An 18,671-nucleotide genomic window follows, 5' to 3' on the forward strand; every position below is an offset into this window, starting at 1 on the left:
CCCGCCCCCCCAGGGGACAGGCCAGCCTGTTGCTGTGGCTACAGCTGTCCCTGGCCTCCTCACAGCCTGCCTCTGCTCTGAGGAGCCCAGCGGGGCTGGAAACATCCCAAAGGCTGGGGTTCAGGGAAGGTTCCAGGGATGCTCTAGGGGTGGCTTTTACCCACAAGCACCGTCTCGCTGCTCCATCTTGCAGCTTTTTTGGGGGAATTGTGATGCTTCCAGCACTGAAACCTCCTAGGAACCAATCCAAATGGCTGTGTCCCAGGGCAGGGAAGATGCAAATGGCACATCAGAGGAGTGGATCTGGCCACCCCACTTGTCCCCAAGGCCTGGGGTCTGTGCTCTGTGCCTGCTCGGTGCCACCAGGTGGCACTGCCATGCCTTCCCGTGAGCTCCACTTCCTGGCAGCTTGCCTGCATGGTTGGGGCCAGCTGAAGGCCACCCCTGCCCAAACTGTCACCCCTACCACACCACAAGATGCTCCAAATCTGGATACCTTGGTGCTGATGCCCAGCTCTGCTCAGCCCTCTATCCCAGATGGGTGCCAGGTACTGTGGGGCAGGGAGGCTTTGTGGTGCAAGGGGACCTGGGACACACTTAGCTGGCTGCTAAATGCATTTTAATTCATGCAGGTGGCTCGTGGATAGGGGACAACTCATCTGCAGCCTACAAGCTGGTGGGAGAGGGAGGTGTTGCACGACTTGGTGGCTGGAGGCAATTTTTGGGCTGCCATGGGAGGGTGGCTGAGGAGGCACAGGTGCTTGTGTGCCATGTCTGCCAGGAGGGTTGGCAGGGAAAGGCCAGAAGATTCCTCAAGGCACCACCAAGCTCACTCTGCCTCAGCACAGCAGCATCCCGGGAGGACTTCTGGAGAGGGCATGGTGACCTTCCCAGTGTTTGGTCACCCTTAGAATGAGATTTCCTAAATGTCAAGGTGGCATTTCTGTTGTTTCTGATTGTAAAAACCAGTACAAGTTGTCCATATTTTTCTCCTCTGGGCTGACCAGCCCCAGTTCCTTCAGTCACCCTGCAGACCGTGCCTTCCTGCATAGCTGCTGTCCACCCTGTGCCTTGCTCCTTGCACAATGCTGAGCCTGGACATCTTGTTTGTGCTGTGCCCCACATCTCATCAGCACTATGTGCTCTTGTTTTTGCCTTCACAAATTACTTTGCCTGTGACAACATGAAGCAATTAGCCTATAACTTGGCTTGCAACTCACTTCTCTTCTCTGGAGCTGCTGGACTCTGCCCTTCACTGGTATAGCTAGTCCTTCTCCTAGTCCTTTGCCTCCTATTGAGTTTCATCCTGTTTTTCTTTTTTTGCAGCCCTTCTCTAGTCTGCTGAGAGACCAGTCAGTTCTTTGCCAGCACATGTTTGCATCTCCTCTAGCTTCCCATCTTACAGCTGCAGAAAACACTATTGCAGTTGTCAGAGGTGTTTGTGGAAATACGGACTAAACCTGGATCCACCACAGGTCCCCAGGAGACCTTGCTCAATCCAACCTCTGAGACCTCTCAGAGTGAGTTGTCCATGCAGTTTTGTGCCCGTGCCTAGAGGTTCCCCACCACCATGTTTCCCAAGCTGGCTTCTGACACTTGGAGACACCTAAAAAGCTAAGCTGAGACCCTTGGAGCCCACAGGTCTGTGGCTCTGCTGGAGGAAAATAGGTTGATCTTGGTAGGTCCTTGCTGGCTGCAGCCCAGCATGGGTTTGTTTCTGGAGTATTTGTTCCAGGATTTTTCAGGAATCCATGTCAAGAGGCTGAGTTGGATGTGTGGATCCCGCTCCAGTCCTCTGCTCCCATCATTACTCCCTTTCCCATCTGGACACAAGGACAGGTGCAGCTGGCCCCATGTGTTGGCCATGCTGATGTGTACCCAACATCTCCTTTCCTACCTCACCTCCTTGCCAAATGCAGAAGGAGACAAACCAGATAAAGAAGCTGATCTTTGTGGTTTCCCCGATATGTGGGTTTTGCAGCCCTTGAGGTCAGTCCTGGAGACTTCCCAGCATGGAGATGCCTTGGGGCAGAGGCACCACTCGCCTCCATCTCCAGGGTAAAGTCCCCTCCTTGCTTTCTCCCAGAGCCAACTCTAGACTTTTTTATTAATATTCCAGGCACACAAGCCATCTCATCAAGTCTGCTGTGCCAATTAAGTCGTAATCACACCATAATGAAGCAGTTGCTGAGCTCATGCTGAAGACCTTCTCTAGCTTATTCCTCTCCCTCCTCGCTGGTTCTTGGCAGTGTTGCTAGGGACAGAAGGGGACATCAAAGACACATTGGTGATTTTTAAAATTTAATTTAAAATTGCATTATTATTAATAATATTTATTATTTCAGCAGAATTAAGGCTCGCTCTGAGGTTTTTCTGAAAGCTTGACCACTGGCTCCTCTGAAAGCATCTCTCCTTTGGCAGACCCTGTGGCACTTCCCGTTGTGCACCTGGCTCCTCTGGCACCATCTCTGCTTCTCCCCATCCCCTTATCCCCTCTGTACCTACAAAGTTTCCAGCACTTAGCTGTCACTTGTTAGTCACTCAACTGTCAGTCATCCCAGCTGTTGATCCAGTACTTCTGGGCACTCTTGGCATTTTCAGGTGGGATGGAGGTGCTACGTTTGCCTAGACTCCTGATTTTCCACATGCCCTTGGGCTCTGAGAAGGATGAGGTCAGGCTGGAGGGATTTGCAAGCCTACTGGTATTGCAGAGCTTTCCTCTTACTCCCCTGTAGCTGATGCTATAGAAACATCCAAACCCAGTGTTTCTCTCTCTCCTATTTTGGCAGTGCAGTAGGAATCAGGGAAGCTTTATGCTTATTAGGAGCTTCTGTCTCCTGCATGAGTTTTCTGGGGTGTATAAATGTCTCTCTTTCTCCTCCTCTTCTGCCTCTTGTGTTTGCAATAACCACAGATGCTGTCGGAAGGAAACAGCCGTTCTCAACAGGGAAAAGGGATAAAAATATCAGAGCAGCCTTGGATGGGAGCTGCAGGAGCAGGCTGAGCTCCCAGCCAGTGCTGGAGAGGGTGAAGGTCTGTGCTGGGAACTGGGAGAGCCATATGCCTCGATGATGGAGGGAGAAAGGTGATTTGCTTGTGGGATTACCCAGCAAACATTCTGTGTGTGCCCCCTTCTGTGTGTCCTGCTGGGGTGGTATCTCTGGGTTTGTGGGACACCAGCCTGGGGCTCTTCCTTTTCTCTCTGTGACAGAAGAAACCATCTGGACCTCTCCTCAGGGCAGGCTTTGATCTGCTGGGACAGATGCATCTCAGATACATCACTTGGTAGGGACAGGCAGGAGTTCCCCTCGGGAACTCCCTGGGACATCCTTGTCTGCCTCTACCTCATCTGCAGTGGGACCAAAGCAGAATGGATACAGCTCCTGCAGGCACGTGTGGCTCGTGCAGCTACTGCCCCTTTCTGGCAGATGTAGAGACAATTTTTCTTGCGAAGTGCCTTGACCCTGGATCTTCTTGGGCTCCAGGGACCAAAGCAGGGCTCCCTCCTGCTGCAGGCTGCTCCAGCACAGGGATGGATGCTGGGGAGCCAGCGAGGCAAAGCACTGGCAGCAGTGGGCAGCTGGCACTGACTCCAAGCACAGATCCTGGCATGGGCAAAGGGGTGTCTGCCTGGGTCTCTAGTCTTAGCAATGCTGGTTTCTTTAGTATTTATGACAAGCATGGAGATCCCTGTGGTTTGGAACTCACAGGACCTCCTTGGCTGTGCAGCCACATCCAGGCAGGGGCTCAGGCTTGTACTTGAAGGGGCTTTTGGGGGAGTCGAACTGGGAGCTGCTTGTTGCTGCCTGGGTTAGGAGATGCTCCTTGTTGGGGGGTCAGCACCACCAAGCTCAATCTCGTGGCTGTTGCCTTCATAGGTAGTGTGTCCCAGGTGAGATGGGGAGCTCTGCACCAGTGATGCTTTCTGAGTGGGCAAGTTGAGCCTTTGACATTGGCTGTGGACTGCCCTGTCAGCATCTGCTGTCACCTCCTGGTAGGATGCTGCAGACCGGTGGCTGATGATCAGGGAGGGGACATGAGGAGGAAGGTGGCTCCCCAAAATGCTTCCTAAAAGCCACAACCAAAGCCCCACCAGCTCTGGAGCAAAACCCTGGGGTTGTTGCCTTTCCCTTCTCCAGGAACTCACCTTCAGACCAGTGCCAGTTTGAAACCATGCTGGTCTGAATGGCGTGAAGTAGCAGCAGGGGAGGTTAGGTGATATTAGGAAGAATTTCTATACTGAAAGAGTGATCAGGCACTGGAACAGCCTGCCCAGGGAGGTGGTTGAGACACCATCCTTGGAGGTATTCAAGAAACATGTAGATGAGGAACTTCAGGGCATGCTCTAGTGGCTGAGATTTTAAGAGTGGGTTTTCGGGTTTTTCTGTGGGTGTTTTCTGGTGGGGTGTGTGTGGTTGCTTGTGTTTGTTTGGGGTTGGGTTTTTTTTGCACTGATGGTTGGACTCTGTGATTTCAAAGGTCCTTTCCAACCACAATGATTTGGTGATTCTGTAGTCCTTGGCCACTTCGGGAGCAGCATCCTTACCATATGTCACAAGCCTGGGACATCACCACCTGTCAGGACATTGCCAGCCACCCCTGTATGCAAACCCTGCCGCTCTGTAAAGCAAATAAACTTGTCACTTGAGCTCCCTCCGCCTGCACTGGCCAAGCCAGCATCTAAATTTGGGTGATTATGTTCACCCAGGCCAAGTATCAAGTTCTCTGGATCACATGCATGCCCAGCTACTCTTGAACTCTGACGCCTCAGGGGGACGCAGCTTTTTGCTCTCAGCTCTTTGGGTTTTATATTATTTTTATTATAATTTTTTTATCACCAGTGATATTCTTTTTTTTTTTTTTTTTTTAGTTTTTTAAGTGATCAGGCACTGGAACAGCCTGCCCAGGGAGGTGGTTGAGACACCATCCTTGGAGGTATTCAAGAAACATGTAGATGAGGAACTTCAGGGCATGCTCTAGTGGCTGAGATTTTAAGAGTGGGTTTTCGGGTTTTTCTGTGGGTGTTTTCTGGTGGGGTGTGTGTGGTTGCTTGTGTTTGTTTGGGGTTGGGTTTTTTTTGCACTGATGGTTGGACTCTGTGATTTCAAAGGTCCTTTCCAACCACAATGATTTGGTGATTCTGTAGTCCTTGGCCACTTCGGGAGCAGCATCCTTACCATATGTCACAAGCCTGGGACATCACCACCTGTCAGGACATTGCCAAACACCCCTGTATGCAAACCCTGCCGCTCTGTAAAGCAAATAAACTTGTCACTTGAGCTCCCTCCGCCTGCACTGGCCAAGCCAGCATCTAAATTTGGGTGATTATGTTCACCCAGGCCAAGTATCAAGTTCTCTGGATCACATGCATGCCCAGCTACTCTTGAACTCTGACGCCTCAGGGGGACGCAGCTTTTTGCTCTCAGCTCTTTGGGTTTTATATTATTTTTATTATAATTTTTTTATCACCAGTGATATTCTTTTTTTTTTTTTTTTTTAGTTTTTTAATTTCTGCCCTGCCAAGTTGCTCCCTTCTCTGGCCGGTCCCTGAGAGCCCAGCACCTGCTTTGACTGTTCAGTCTGATCACAATGTTTCTGGTTCTTTCAGCCACCACAGAATTAAGGGACTTCTTTGCCAAAGCCCGGAACGGTTCAGTTCGGCTCATCAAGGTCATCATTGAGGATGGTAAGTCCTGTTCTTAAGTGCTTTGATTTCCACCATGTTGGTTCTGTTTCACCACTCCTCCTTCCCTCTTTGTTGCTGCAGTGCCAGCTTGTTTTTACAGAAACCCTGAGGAAAATTCCACTGGGGCTCCTTGGCAAGCAACAGTCTGGAGCTTAAGTACAAGCCCAAAACTTGGTGCTGGTGAACGGCTGTTGGAGCCCTGAGGTGGCTCCAGGGGGTAACAGCAACTTTGCTGGTGGACCAGCGCCAGTGTCTGGGATCAGTGCTGGGCTCTGGGTGGCTTTTCCTGTTGCTGTGTTGGATTTGGTTACTGGGAGCTCTGTGAGAAGATCCTGTTGGTGCTGTGGGACCTTAGTCAGGGGCGATGGGCAGCGTCTTGCTCCTTAGGTGTGGCATCTCCAGGCAAGGAGTTGGGGGAGCGGGGACGGGGGTGCTCCTCAGTATGGGATTGCATCCCACGAGGGATGCTACGCTCTGAAACCCATCCCAGCCCCTCCTTCTGTGCCTGGGGCTGCCCCATTTGCCAGCTGGCACCAACCTGCCTGTGTTTGCCCCACCAAGAGGTGCCTTTGGGTGGCCTCCACGTCTATCAGACCAGCGAGTGGAGCAAAGCACTGATTGCACATCCCAGCAGGGAGCCTCCATGGTGTAGGTTTTCCATCACCTTGGCCTCATACAATTGCATATGAATGACTTTTTTTCTCACAGTAGCAGGGACATTAATGCCCTTGCCAAGCTGCTGTCACCACCTCCCTCGGGTGGGGTTCCAGGACCACAGTGAAAACACCAAGGTGGATGTGAGAAGCCTGTGGTTGTGAGGAGTCTGTGTCAGCCTTTGGAGGGGCTGTGAGGCCCCACGGAGAAAGCAGCACAACTTGGAATGTGTGGGACACAACAGCAGGGCCACTGCAAGGCTTGATGGTGTTGGTTTGTCCCTGGCAAAATGCAACATCCACAAGGCTTCTTTGGGGCATCTTTGACAAATTTTGCTCTCTTGTCTCCTTCTGCTTTTAAAAAGTAGGAATCACATTTGTGTTAGAGTAAGTTATGATGTCCAAAGTGTTTTTAGATGCCCCATTCCTCACCATCAGTGGGTCTGTAGACAAGGTTGGCTTGTGGGCTCCCCTGTTGGGTGTGGGTTTTTTGCCTGTAGGTGATGTTGGGCAGGGAGCTATGCAGACTGACTGCTTCCACAGTGTCCCCCCACCCAGCACCCACCTCGGCTTCAGGCAGGGCTGCCTGGTACCAGCCCCTGGCAATGCAGCCCCTCGGCTGAGGGCTGGGGGCACCTTGAGGGCCCAGGACTCTCCCAACTGCAATTCCTCTTGGGGAAGCAGAGCTCCAGAAATGGAGCCTGAAATAGCTGGTGCTGACAATGATGCTTTGCTGAAGGGCAGCTGCTCTGGGTTTCCCTTGCTCAGTGCTTCCCAGGGAGGAAGAGTTTGGCTCTGAACGAGTTGAGCTGAACTGTGAAGAGCCGGGTGGGAGGCAGGGGGATGAGCGGCTCCTCCAGCCCAGGGGGAAGCTGGAGGCTGCTGACTCATGGTGGCACAGCTGGGGTCTGGCTTGGGTGCAGGCTAGGAATAGCCTGGAATGACTTGGCACCCATTGCCTTGTGTGTGAGGTGTTGGGAGGTTTGGCAGACAGACACACCTGGAGCTGCCAGTGGGTTTGGCCAGGCAGAATTCCTTGCAGTCTCTTCCGGATCCCAGGTCCTTGCAATGCACAGATCCATTCACAGGGCTTGATGCTTAGTTTAGAGCTATATTGAGGTTTTCACACTTCTCTTCCTCAAAACAGGTGGGTTTGCTGAAGGTTTTTCAGCCTTTTTTCTCTGTTGTCCCTGTTATTGTACCAGTAGCATCTGCCCCTCGTGCACAAATAACTATGGGTTGAGCCTGTGATGGCAGGTGCTGTGGCAATGGGCTGCTGCTGGGGGGGATGCTCTGCTCAGATGGAAAGGGGAAGTGAGAGTAATTCATCCCAAGCCCTTTATTCCTCAGCAGTTTTCCTTAAGCTTTCCTGCCCTGGGATTCAGAATTGCTGAGCTGGATGGGCTGGGAGGGCAAGGGCTGTTCCCCAGCCAAGGGGCCTCATGGGTGGAGGTCCAAGCAGGGCACATCCCAGGCTGAGCATCCCTTGAGTGCCAGCTGTCTGAGGCCCTGACTTATGGTTTAGCACCCCTAGATTTTCATGCATCTTCTTCTGAGTCCTGACATCTCTCCCCAGACCATTCTGCATCTGAAAATAGAATAAAAATACAGGCTGTTCTCCAGCAATTAATACTGTTTGTCTCCAGCACTGGTGCTTTTCCATCCAGCCATCCCAAAGCTTGGTTTGACCCTCATGGGGTGGTTTTCATGTTCATAGGATGCCTGCACCAGTGTTTAAAACCCAGCTGAGCAATGCCCAGTTCACAGGGCTCCCAGCCCCAGCACCACTTGAGTAGCAGCTTAAAAAAAAAAAAGCCCTCCAGATACCTGAGACACTGCCATGTGGGTGAAATATGTAGGTCTCTTCCAGAGACTACGGCTCTCCTGGAAGCATGGTCCCCTCAAGGCTGGGGTCTCTGGGACATCCCTGGTTCCTGTAGACACAGGCTTTGGATACCAGCTCTGATTTTGACCCTTCTGAGGTTATAGGGAATACAATGAGAGCAGCTTTAGCTCATCATCCTGGCTTTTGCTATGGGACCTTTATTTTTCTCAGCACCCCAAGTCTAGATGGTTCCTTGTGTCCCTGGTGGGACATTCTAGTGCCCCTAGAGTTTGTCCAGGTAGGATGGAGGAGGTCTCACATTCCTCCATGAGTAAGGAGGGGTGGTTGGGGACTACACTGCTCCTGGAGGGAGCAGAGTGGAAGAAGACTGTAGAGGGTCACCTGAGAGAAGACCTTGGTGGTGAGGAGCAGGGCAAGGGAGAAGATGGGTGACAGGAAGCAATGGGATGCTGGCAACAGCCACAGTCCCAATGGCACCTCCCATGGACCACTCCTGCATGTGGCTCCATATTGTCATTGTTTCCCTGCAGGACGGCATCACTGTTGTTGCTGGAGCTGCGGAGAGCCCTTGGACAAACCACCACGCAGTCCTGCAAGGTGAGCCTTGCCTTCATCTAACACCACCTTTTCCACCTTCTCCTTCCAGAACAGCTCGTGCTGGGAGCCCACAGGGAGCCGTCCCGGCGCTGGGACGCTGACTATGATGCCTTGGTGCTACCTCTGCTGGATGAGCAGCAGCCCTGCTACGTGCTGTACCGCCTGGACAGCCAGAACGCCCAGGGCTACGAGTGGCTCTTCATCTCCTGGTCCCCTGACAGCTCCCTGGTGAGCACCACAGCCAGCTGGGGCACCCCAGCATGGGGACACAGAGGTGGAGGGGGGAGGAGATGCTGGCCAAGGTGACTGCACCGGGGATGAGGAGGAGTGTTTGCACCCTCCATCACCGAGCCTGTGTTAAGAAGAAATGGAGACCACAGTGGGGAAAGGAGGATTCTTTAAGACACATAAGAGACACTAGGACTGTGTCCCTGTCCTCTCTACAGCGCAATGTGAGGAGGTGGAGGGGCTGGGATGTAGAAGGGGCATTGGTAAGGACCACAGGGCCTGGCACACATACCTATATATACATATTTGTTATATATTTTACATAATCTATATGCTACTTAGACTTACTGCCATGTTAACATGTGCACTTGTCATATATATAAGTAGTAGTGTTGTATACAACAAATATATGTTGTTATTATTATATATTGTTTTCAATATTGTAACATGCATATATAAAAAAGACCCTCTGCATTTGTTGAGATATATGTAACATATATATATTATTATATATAAGCACATTTATGCATATACACACATATATACAATTACAACAATGTATGTAATTTTGTATGTGTACACACATTTGTGTGTGTATGTACGTGTGTATATATTACAATATTATACATTTTTAATTTATGTCTCTCAACAAACTGGAGGGTCCTGTTGCAAAAGGCCAGTGCCCCAAGGGGCACTTGCCAAAACCCTTCCCTGCACTTCACAGATGGACGGTGCAAGAGCAGTGCCAAAAGGCTAAAGTCCCTTTTAGGTGATTCTGGTGGTATTTGTGCCTCCTCTGACCCCGGGGTTGGGTGAGAAATGATATGATGGAGCTCAGGGACAGGAAAGTGAAGCACAGAATAAACCAGGGGCTTGCAGGCGGCGCTTGGCACAGCTGTCAGTAGCACTGGTGGGATTTCCTGGCTGCTTCCCATGTGGAGATGCTGCAGTTGGAGACAAGCCTGGAGAAAAATGAGTTGGTTGCTGCCAGGGAGGGCTGAGGTTTGTGGGGCCGGTGGTGGGATGGTGGCCCTGCAGGATGCTCCTCTCTGGCAGCTCTTGCCACTCCCTCCTCGCGCAGGTGCGGCTGAAGATGCTCTACGCTGCCACCCGGGCCACGGTGAAGAAGGAGTTTGGTGGGGGCCACATAAAGGACGAGATGTTTGGAACGGTGAAGGTACAGTGGTGGTTCCTGGGCAGCCCTTTGGGTTCCACCCTGAGCTTCAGCAGACAACCCTGAGCTTGGCACCGAGGCCAGGCGGGATGTGGGACACGGGTGTGTGGGGGGACAGCAGGGAGGTTTGTTCCTCCCCACGCTGTTTGAGTCCTGGGTGGCTGCTGCCTCCCCCTCCTGCTGGTGTGGCTGCGATTGGTCTCTGATGGAGACTGTGGAAGAGGTGGGAGGAAGGCTCAGAAGACATCCAGAGCTTTACTGCGTGGGAAAAGAAGCGCCAGGCGGTGGCAGTGTCTCTCCAGCAGAGATGGCCGGTCATCCCGCTGCGCTTGGAAGGAGGTTTCTCCTCTTCCACGGGCTTTTCTGAGGAGCAGCTGCACAGCCAGGACCTGCTGGGCATCAGCCCTGCTCTGGGACTGCTGCTGTGATGGGAGCCAGCGACCATCCCGACTGCTGCCCCTCTCCCCTGCTCCCTGGTCTCTGCCTTTCCCTCTCCCTTTGGTGCTCACGAGCTCTGTCCATCAGCCAGAGGAGCCATCCTGCCACAGCCACGGGGGGCTGGGAGGGACAGCCTGGTCTCTACGGGCACGGACAGTCCTGGGCACTGGTTAAAATAGTGTGGGGTTTGCACGGAGGCATCTGATAGCACTGCTGGGGTTGGTCTTCCTGGTAAGAAGGAGGGCTTGAGACCCCCTGGGTTGCTCAGACACAGCCTCAAGGCTGAGGGTGCATCCATCCCCACGGGGATAACTCCCCCTGACGCTGCCCTGTCCCTGTGTCTGCAGGAGGACGTGTCCCTCAGCGGTTACCAGAAGCACGTGTCCTCCTGCTCCGCCCCGGCCCCGCTGACCGCAGCCGAGCAGGAGCTCCAGCAGATCCGCATCAACGAGGTGGGTGTGCGGGGAGCAGGGAGAAGGAGCCCGAGACCCTTGGGGCACGCAGGGATGTGGGATGCAGGGAAGTTTCTGCTGTTAGAGCTGTGGGAGCCATGGTCCCAGCACCCAGCTCAAAGGGGTGGCTCCTTTTCACTGCTCTGTTCTACCCCTTCCTGCCCTGGCCGCAGTGCCCTGAGCAGCCTCACAGCCACATTGATGGTGTAAAGAGGAATTTAGAGATTTTTAATCTTTTTTTCCCTCCCTAGGACGTGAGCTCGGAGCTGTGTTTGGTCGTTGTCTCCCTTTGGTGCTCACGAGCTCTGTCCATCAGCCAGAGGAGCCATCCTGCCACAGCCACGGGGGGCTGGGAGGGACAGCCTGGTCTCTACGGGCACGGACAGTCCTGGGCACTGGTTAAAATAGTGTGGGGTTTGCACGGAGGCATCTGATAGCACTGCTGGGGTTGGTCTTCCTGGTAAGAAGGAGGGCTTGAGACCCCCTGGGTTGCTCAGACACAGCCTCAAGGCTGAGGGTGCATCCATCCCCACGGGGATAACTCCCCCTGACGCGGCCCGGTCCCTGTGTCTGCAGGAGGACGTGTCCCTCAGCGGTTACCAGAAGCACGTGTCCTCCTGCTCCGCCCCGGCCCCGCTGACCGCAGCCGAGCAGGAGCTCCAGCAGATCCGCATCAACGAGGTGGGTGTGCGGGGAGCAGGGAGAAGGAGCCCGAGACCCTTGGGGCACGCAGGGATGTGGGATGCAGGGAAGTTTCTGCTGTTAGAGCTGTGGGAGCCATGGTCCCAGCACCCAGCTCAAAGGGGTGGCTCCTTTTCACTGCTCTGTTCTACCCCTTCCTGCCCTGGCCGCAGTGCCCTGAGCAGCCTCACAGCCACATTGATGGTGTAAAGAGGAATTTAGAGATTTTTAATCTTTTTTTCCCTCCCTAGGACGTGAGCTCGGAGCTGTGTTTGGTCGTTGTAATTGCCAGTCAGGAGGCTGTCTGAGGCTGAAAGCTGGCAGCAGGCTCTAACCTCTAGATGTTGGGGCAAAAGCCAGAGCTGAGCCTGAATTCGTGGAGAAGGCAGGAAGAATTCAGGATTATCTTTGAGCTGCAGCAGCCTCCTTTCCTATACTCTTCTTCTGTAGCTATAAATAGGAGGAATGGTGTCCTAAGATCTTAGTCTGAATTTGGGGGCTTATGCACTGGAAAAAGATGTGGAAGTGGCACAGGATAGGGTTGGGGCAGACAAGGCTGTGATGCCATCATCTGCCTGCTGGCATCTCACTGCTCTCATGCCAACCTCTGTGGTGCTGCTGAACATATGAAGGCAGGGGAGAGGACCAACTCACTGGGTGGGAAGGCCCCCTGGAAGTAAGATTTTTTTGGGGTGCAAGGATTTCACTTGTTTTTTCTCTCTAGAGGAGCATCCCCCTCTCTTCTGCTGGTGCTGGGGTTGTGGGGCTTGTGGGTGGATGAAGACATGTCTGGGAGGTGTGAAGGAAATCAGCCTGAGGGCACTAATGAATGGCAAAAGCTGAGGCAGGAGGTTTCCACCTGCCAGAGCAGGTCTGGGGGTGGTGGAGCTGAGCAGCTTTCAGGAGATGCCACCGAGGGGTGGTCTTCACCACGTGGCTTTTGGCATGATTATCCCAGCTCCCAGCCGGAAGGGGCTGGACAGGGTTTGTACTGGGGGATCCAAGGGGATGCCCATGCTTGGAGAGGAGAGAGTTGGATGCTCATTGTGGCTTTGTGTCTTGTTTGGCATCTTTGGGTGCCTGTGCCATTGCCTTGGCTGACCAGTGCTCGAGGATTAAGTAGTTTGGGGGTTTTTATGGACTGTATCTTGCAAGGTCAAGTGGCCCAGGTAAGTGCTGCTTGTGGTACTTGTTTTCTGGCTGATCCTTTCCTGCAGACACAGCTTCCAGGTGAAGGTGCTGCTGGCACTTGGTTTGGCTGGGGGTGATTTTGAAGGTACAGTCCCTCATGTCAGCCCAGGCCACAGGGACCCGTCACTGGCATTTTGAAAGGGAGGAAAATGGATGTATGTTTACCTGGGGAAGCGTGGTGGGAAGCAGCCAAGTGTTGGATGTGCTGAAGGGTCTCTGTGTTGGTGCAGGGGCTGTGCCCGCTTGGAGTAGGAAGCAGTGGGAACTCCAGCTCGAGTGCTCAGTGCCACATTCTGAGCACTCTGAGCCAGGGCAGGGACAGTCTAAACTCCCAGTAAATGCAGCTTTGAGTGAGTTTGTGGAGCCACACAAAGCAGGAGGCTCTCACCAAGGGGAGCTATACAGGAGCAGTTCTCAACCTGTAGCACCCTGCTCAGAATGGTGATGCCTCCAGCCTGGCACCTTGCCTGCAGGCTTGCAGGGTCCTTGTACGTGTGCCTCTGGGTTCAACGAACCCTTTAAGATTTTGGAAGTGACACAGGAGATATAATTTCTTTAAAAGCCACCAACTTGCAAGGGCTTTGCTGTGCCCCTTGCCCAGAGCCACTGCTGGTGGTGCAGCTCTCCTCTCCTCTGATGTGTTGAGGCACTGCCTTCCAAGATACCCACTAGATTTGCAGGCTTCTCCTGAAGATGGCTGCGTTTCTGGGCCGGCAGAAGCTCCCTGGGATCCTCGTCAATAACCTGACAAATGCTGAGAAGGGGTGGGAGGGGAAGAGCAGCAGCAAAACAGGAGGGGAGGTGATGGCTGCATGGCTGGCTCCAGGGCCAGCACAGCAGCCATCTGCACTGAGGTAGGAAGGACAGAGGTTTGCATGGTCCCCAGGAGAGTGCCCAACCTTTGGCAAAGCAAATTTTAAGCTGCATGAGCCAAGTTTCCCCTGTGGTTTGAGGATTGCGTGGACAGGCAATGTCGTGAGCTACCCTCCTCCTTGATAGCTGGGTGGGAGCTCCCAAACATTTGCCATTTTCTTTATATATATAAATAGCTGGAAATTGCGTCTCAATCTTTACTGAGCTGGAAGTCGTCAGCAGCCCGTGGGCCAAGAAATGGCTTTGACTTTGGCATTGAGCCACCTTGACAGCCACGAGTGGGAAGTCTTTTTAGAGGCGTCGCAGGCTCAGAGACACGGAGCAGAGCCAGGAATATCACATTGGTGGGGCTGCGGGGGGAGAGGAAGGCAGCTCTGGAGCTAGGGGATGAGGCAGAGGAATGAAGAGGAGCTAAAGGTGGCCGTGCCCCTCCAGTGTGTGAGGGATTGTCATTTGTAACTGCCCCGCAGCGTTGGTGTGTGGGTAGAGCAGAGGCTTTGCCAGAATCCTCCCCCGCCCCCCCCGAAGGTTTCAGCATAAGACAGAGAAATGTTCATTAGCCAAAGTCAGCACCCTGCCAGCAACGAGGAAAGGAGGGAAAAACTAACCTAAAGAAAAGGAGATAATATAACCAACCCCCCAGCCAAGCCTGCTGCTGGTGAGGCTGGGGCTGAGGGCATGGGATGCAGCACATCCTCGACCATCCCATGCACAACTCCCAGGCTATGCCCTGGGGAGTGTTTCAGTGACCCAGTTTTTAATGTTTTTGAAAGAGTAAGGACTATAAAATACAGAGATATATGGGGGAATTGACATTGCTAGGACAACTTTCCACCCCTTGGGATTTTTGGACCTCCTGGTGCTTCGTGTTGTAGCTTCAGCTCTCTCTGGTCCCACTATAAAACCCCCCAGCCTCCTGGCATTTACTGGGGGAGAAAGATGAGGATGTGGGCGTGTTGGCCGTGGTAATGTCCTCACACCACACCTCTCTGTGGGGTAGGACCAGGTGAGCTTGTGAGTGTCCTCTGAACCCCTGTGTGCTTGCCCTCAGTGGTGCCACAGCACCCCAGGGACAGTAGGACAGCAGAGCTTGGAGGTCGGCCAGACCCCTTGCCCACCCAGTGCTGGATGACTCTTGAGCAATTGTTTCCCAAGAGCTGCATGTTCACACCCTGTTCATTATCCAGGGTGCTTGGCATGGATAGAGGCTTGGGCTTTTTTTTTTTTTCCCCCCAGAAGCCTTTAGTATATGCTCTTTGGTGGAGGATAGCCCCACATCTTGTGGGGTTTTTCCAGCTGTGACTGCTGGAAGTCATCTAGGCTGAGACCACCCTGGCTGGGGACCCGGGAGAAGCTGGGGCAGGGTCAGCTTCTGTGTGGGGACATGGGCAGCCAGCAGGGCTGCCGGGGCCCGGAGCTGGGGCTCTCCCTCCCACTCCTGCCCAGTGCTGATGTCTCCCATCTCATTTTCTGCCGCTCTCCCTGCCCGTGCTGCCAGGACCTGCCTTCCCTGCCCTCCAGCAGAGAGATGGTAGGCCTCCACCCTCCTGGCATGCCTGTGTGTCCCCCTTGCCTTCTCGTTTCACATGAGACCCCCCCCATCCCCGCATGGGGTGCCTTTGACCGTGTGTCTCCTCTCCCCACGCTGGCAGGATTCCAGTTCCCAGGACTCGAGCACCGAGATGGTAGGCTGCTCTGCCTGCTTGATGCCTGGTTTTTCCTTCTCCCAGTGGTGTTTTCCTGCATGCTCTGCTCTGGGCACCCAGGGTCCATCACCTCCGGGCTGTGGGTACCATGGGGGGCTGCTGTAACAAAGGGCAGCCCTGTAAGAAGATGCACTTCAGTGCTGCTGAGCTGTTCTTGAGGTGTGAGCTAGAACTCCTGTGTTTCTCTTGGCATGCCTTGGTTTTTCTTCCTTTTCTCTATCAGGGGGAGGGAAAAGGAAAAAAAAAAAGGTGAACTGTCTTTATCCAAAATCCCCCAAACTGATCCCAAAAGAAAGGGACCCATGCACACTTGCTGTAGAGCAGCAGGGTTAGCGTTGCTGGAGTGTTTACCCGGGGGAGGATCTGGAGGTGGGATGGGCTCCTCCGCCGTCGGGGTGACGCCGTCTCCCTGTATTCTGTGGCAGATGGTGGGGGGCTGTTGCTGCTGCCCATCGCTGGTAGAGTACCCGGGCCCCGAGGAGGTATGCAGCGCCCGCCGCGTCCCGACCCGCCCGCCGCTGGCTCTTGGCACCTTCTGGTCCTGGTCAGGGACTCCCAGTTGTGTCTGGATGGAGACACCCAGGGCGATGCAATGACTCCACAATCTCTTTCTCTTCCCTCTTTGAAGTGGGGTTTGGTCAGCTGGAGTAGAGAGTTTGCTTGGGGGTGTGGGCAGCAGCCTCTGCCCTGCATGGGAAAACAGAGTCTGGGATCTTTCCGAGCTGTGGATCCCCAGTTCCCCAGCCCCAGTGTCTGAGGGGCTGCAGTGAAACCCACCGAGGAGGGTTTGCCCCCTTCCAACTGCAGGGTCTCGTGCAGCTGAGCACTGTGACTTCAGGGCTCCCCATCACCCGTGGGCTGTGGTGGGAGTTGATCAGAGATGGACACATGCCAGTGTTGGCCACAGCATCCCTGCCAGGGTCTTGCTGGGAAACATCAGTTTTGAGCTGGGCTTTGCTGCGAGTGAAGTGGTGGGGAGCAGGGCTGGGGTTGGGTGATCTCCTGTCACCCCTACGATGACAAGTATCACTGCCCCAAGCCTGGCTCATTTTTTGTAGTTTAGGGCCACTGGGAGCCAGGTGTCAGATGGCTCCTTGGATGAGAAGCCTTTTGCTGTGGCAGTGGCTGGTTTTCTTTTCTCTCCTTTCCCCACCTCTTGCTGCTCTCTGCCCTGACGCTCTGCCTGGTCTCCATCCCCAGGTGAAGACTGAGATCAGTGTGGAGAGCAAGCACCAGACCCTGCAGGGCTTGGCCTTCCCCCTGCAACTGGATGCTCAGCAAGCCATCCAGGCACTCAAACAGAAGAAAATCAACTACATCCAGCTGGTAGGTCCCTTTTGTTCTCTTCCACTGCCCCTTCCTCTAGCTGCCACCTCTCCCTCCCTTCCACTCCCACATCCCCCTCTTGTCCATCAGAAGCTGGATCTGGAGCAGGAGACCATTGACCTGGTGCACACAAGCCCCACAGAGATTGCCGACCTGCCCAAGAGGATCCCCCAGGACTCAGCTCGCTACCATTTCTTCCTGTACAAGCACTCACATGAGGGAGACTACCTGGAGTCTGTTGGTGGGTGCCCTGGCACTAGGGACAGCTGGATAGAGCCCACACTGGTCCCTCTTCTCCCTGGACCATCATTTGCATGGGGAGCAAGCGGGAATGGGGATGAGGATGGTGTGGCAGGGGGCCCGGAGTCAGTTCCTACTTGCCATCTTCCCCTGGTGGGGGCTGACAAGCCGTTTGGTGCCAAAACAAGCTGCCATGCATAGTGCAGGGTTCTCAGGGTGCTGTTGCAGGGAGTTTGTGTGGGAGGTTTGGTGGCCATTGCATTGCAGGTGGACCAGGGGACATCTGGGGAGGAGCGATAGATGTGATGTCTCATCTTCTATCACTTTGTAGACTGGGATTTTCAGGGCTGGAAAAGCCATGACCAGGGTGGGATGTGGCTGCCTGGTGCTCCCTGGGCATGAGCCTGGGCAGTGGTGCAAGCCCCTCTCTCTTCTCACAGTCTTTATCTACTCCATGCCCGGGTACAAATGCAGCATCAAGGAGCGCATGCTCTACTCCAGCTGCAAGAGCCGATTGCTGGACACTGTGGAGCAGGAATTTTGCCTGGAGATAGCAAAGAAGGTAGGTGTGAGCCCACCCAGAGGTAATGGAGCAGAGACACATGCTGGGCATCTGCAAAGGTCTGTGCCACAGCCTTGGTCCAGCCCCACCAGTGGGCGCAGGGGGGAGTTGGGTGCCCCAAAGAGGGTGTCAAGACCCCAGGGAGCTGCTAACCCCCCACCTGCTGCTCCCGGGCACAGATCGAGATCGATGACGGGGCCGAGCTGACGGCAGAGTTCCTCTACGAGGAGGTGCACCCCAAGCAACATGCCTTCAAGCAGGCCTTCGCCAAGCCCAAGGGGCCCGTGGGCAAACGGGGACAGAAGCGGCTGATCAAGGGGCCGGGCGAGAACGGCGAGGACAGTTAGATCCTGCAGCCCCGGGCGCTGAACCAGCAGTGTCCCCGCGGCGCTGCCCGCCCTCCTCTCTGCTGACCTGGGGATCTTTCCCTCCATCTCAGCCTATTCTTTTTTTTTTTTTTTTTTTCCTTCTTTTTTTCCTATTTCATTCCTTTTTTTAAACATCAGGATGCTTGTTGCACCCTGGGGCAGAGGGATGGGGAGGGTTTGGGGTATTTGGTCTTTCTTTTCCCTGCATCCTTATGCAAGCCCTGGGGATGAGAGCAGCAGGGTTGTGTCCCCCAGCCTTGCCTCTGCTCCCCTCGGGGTCACAGCCACTGCTCTCAGTGTCCCTGGATGACTGAAGGACACGCCTGCAAGCTGCTCTATGCAAAGGGAAGGGGGTGGCACTGGGAATTCCTGTTTGAAAAGAGAAAATGCTTCTTTCCCTGCTCCCTCAGCCCCCAGATTTTGCTCCCCCCTGTCCTGCTCTGGGTGTGCAGGGCCCCTCTGCCCCAGGGCTGGAGTGATACTGCACCCCCCAGGGTGCGGGCAGGACCCCTCCCTGCAGGGTGGGCTTTGCTGGCAGGAGTTTGTCCCTGGAGTGAACTAGCCAGCTGGAGGAGGAAGTTTTTCACCCCCCCCCCCTCCCCCCAGTCCTGAGCTTCTTCTGGCCCTGGAGGAAGGTCCCTCTGCCTTTG

The 18,671-nt window shown here is 54.2% G+C and overlaps 2 protein-coding genes across 2 annotated transcripts in view; one reads left to right on the forward strand and one right to left on the reverse strand.

Moving 5' to 3' along the window:
- Window positions 1–4,569, reverse strand: part of PPM1M (protein phosphatase, Mg2+/Mn2+ dependent, 1M) — a 15,423-nt gene extending 10,854 nt beyond the window's left edge. Inside the window, exon 1 of the mRNA XM_009995835.1 lies at window positions 4,547–4,569. Coding sequence (XP_009994137.1) covers window positions 4,547–4,569 — 23 coding nt within the window. The remainder of the gene's footprint in view (window positions 1–4,546) is intronic.
- Window positions 4,570–5,589: 1,020 nt separating this feature from the next.
- Window positions 5,590–18,000, forward strand: TWF2 (twinfilin actin-binding protein 2). The gene is made up of 8 exons (XM_009995806.1): window positions 5,590–5,686; window positions 8,832–9,010; window positions 10,092–10,187; window positions 10,970–11,074; window positions 16,726–16,851; window positions 16,942–17,092; window positions 17,532–17,653; window positions 17,833–18,000. Exons 1-8 carry the CDS (start codon window positions 5,590–5,592, stop codon window positions 17,998–18,000), a joined length of 1,044 nt encoding a protein of 347 aa, XP_009994108.1.
- The last annotated feature ends 671 nt before the right edge of the window (window positions 18,001–18,671 follow it).

This window comes from Chaetura pelagica, unplaced genomic scaffold (assembly GCF_000747805.2).
Source record: "Chaetura pelagica isolate M959 unplaced genomic scaffold, ChaPel_1.0 scaffold114, whole genome shotgun sequence".
In the NCBI taxonomy this organism is placed as follows: Eukaryota; Metazoa; Chordata; class Aves; order Apodiformes; family Apodidae; genus Chaetura; species Chaetura pelagica.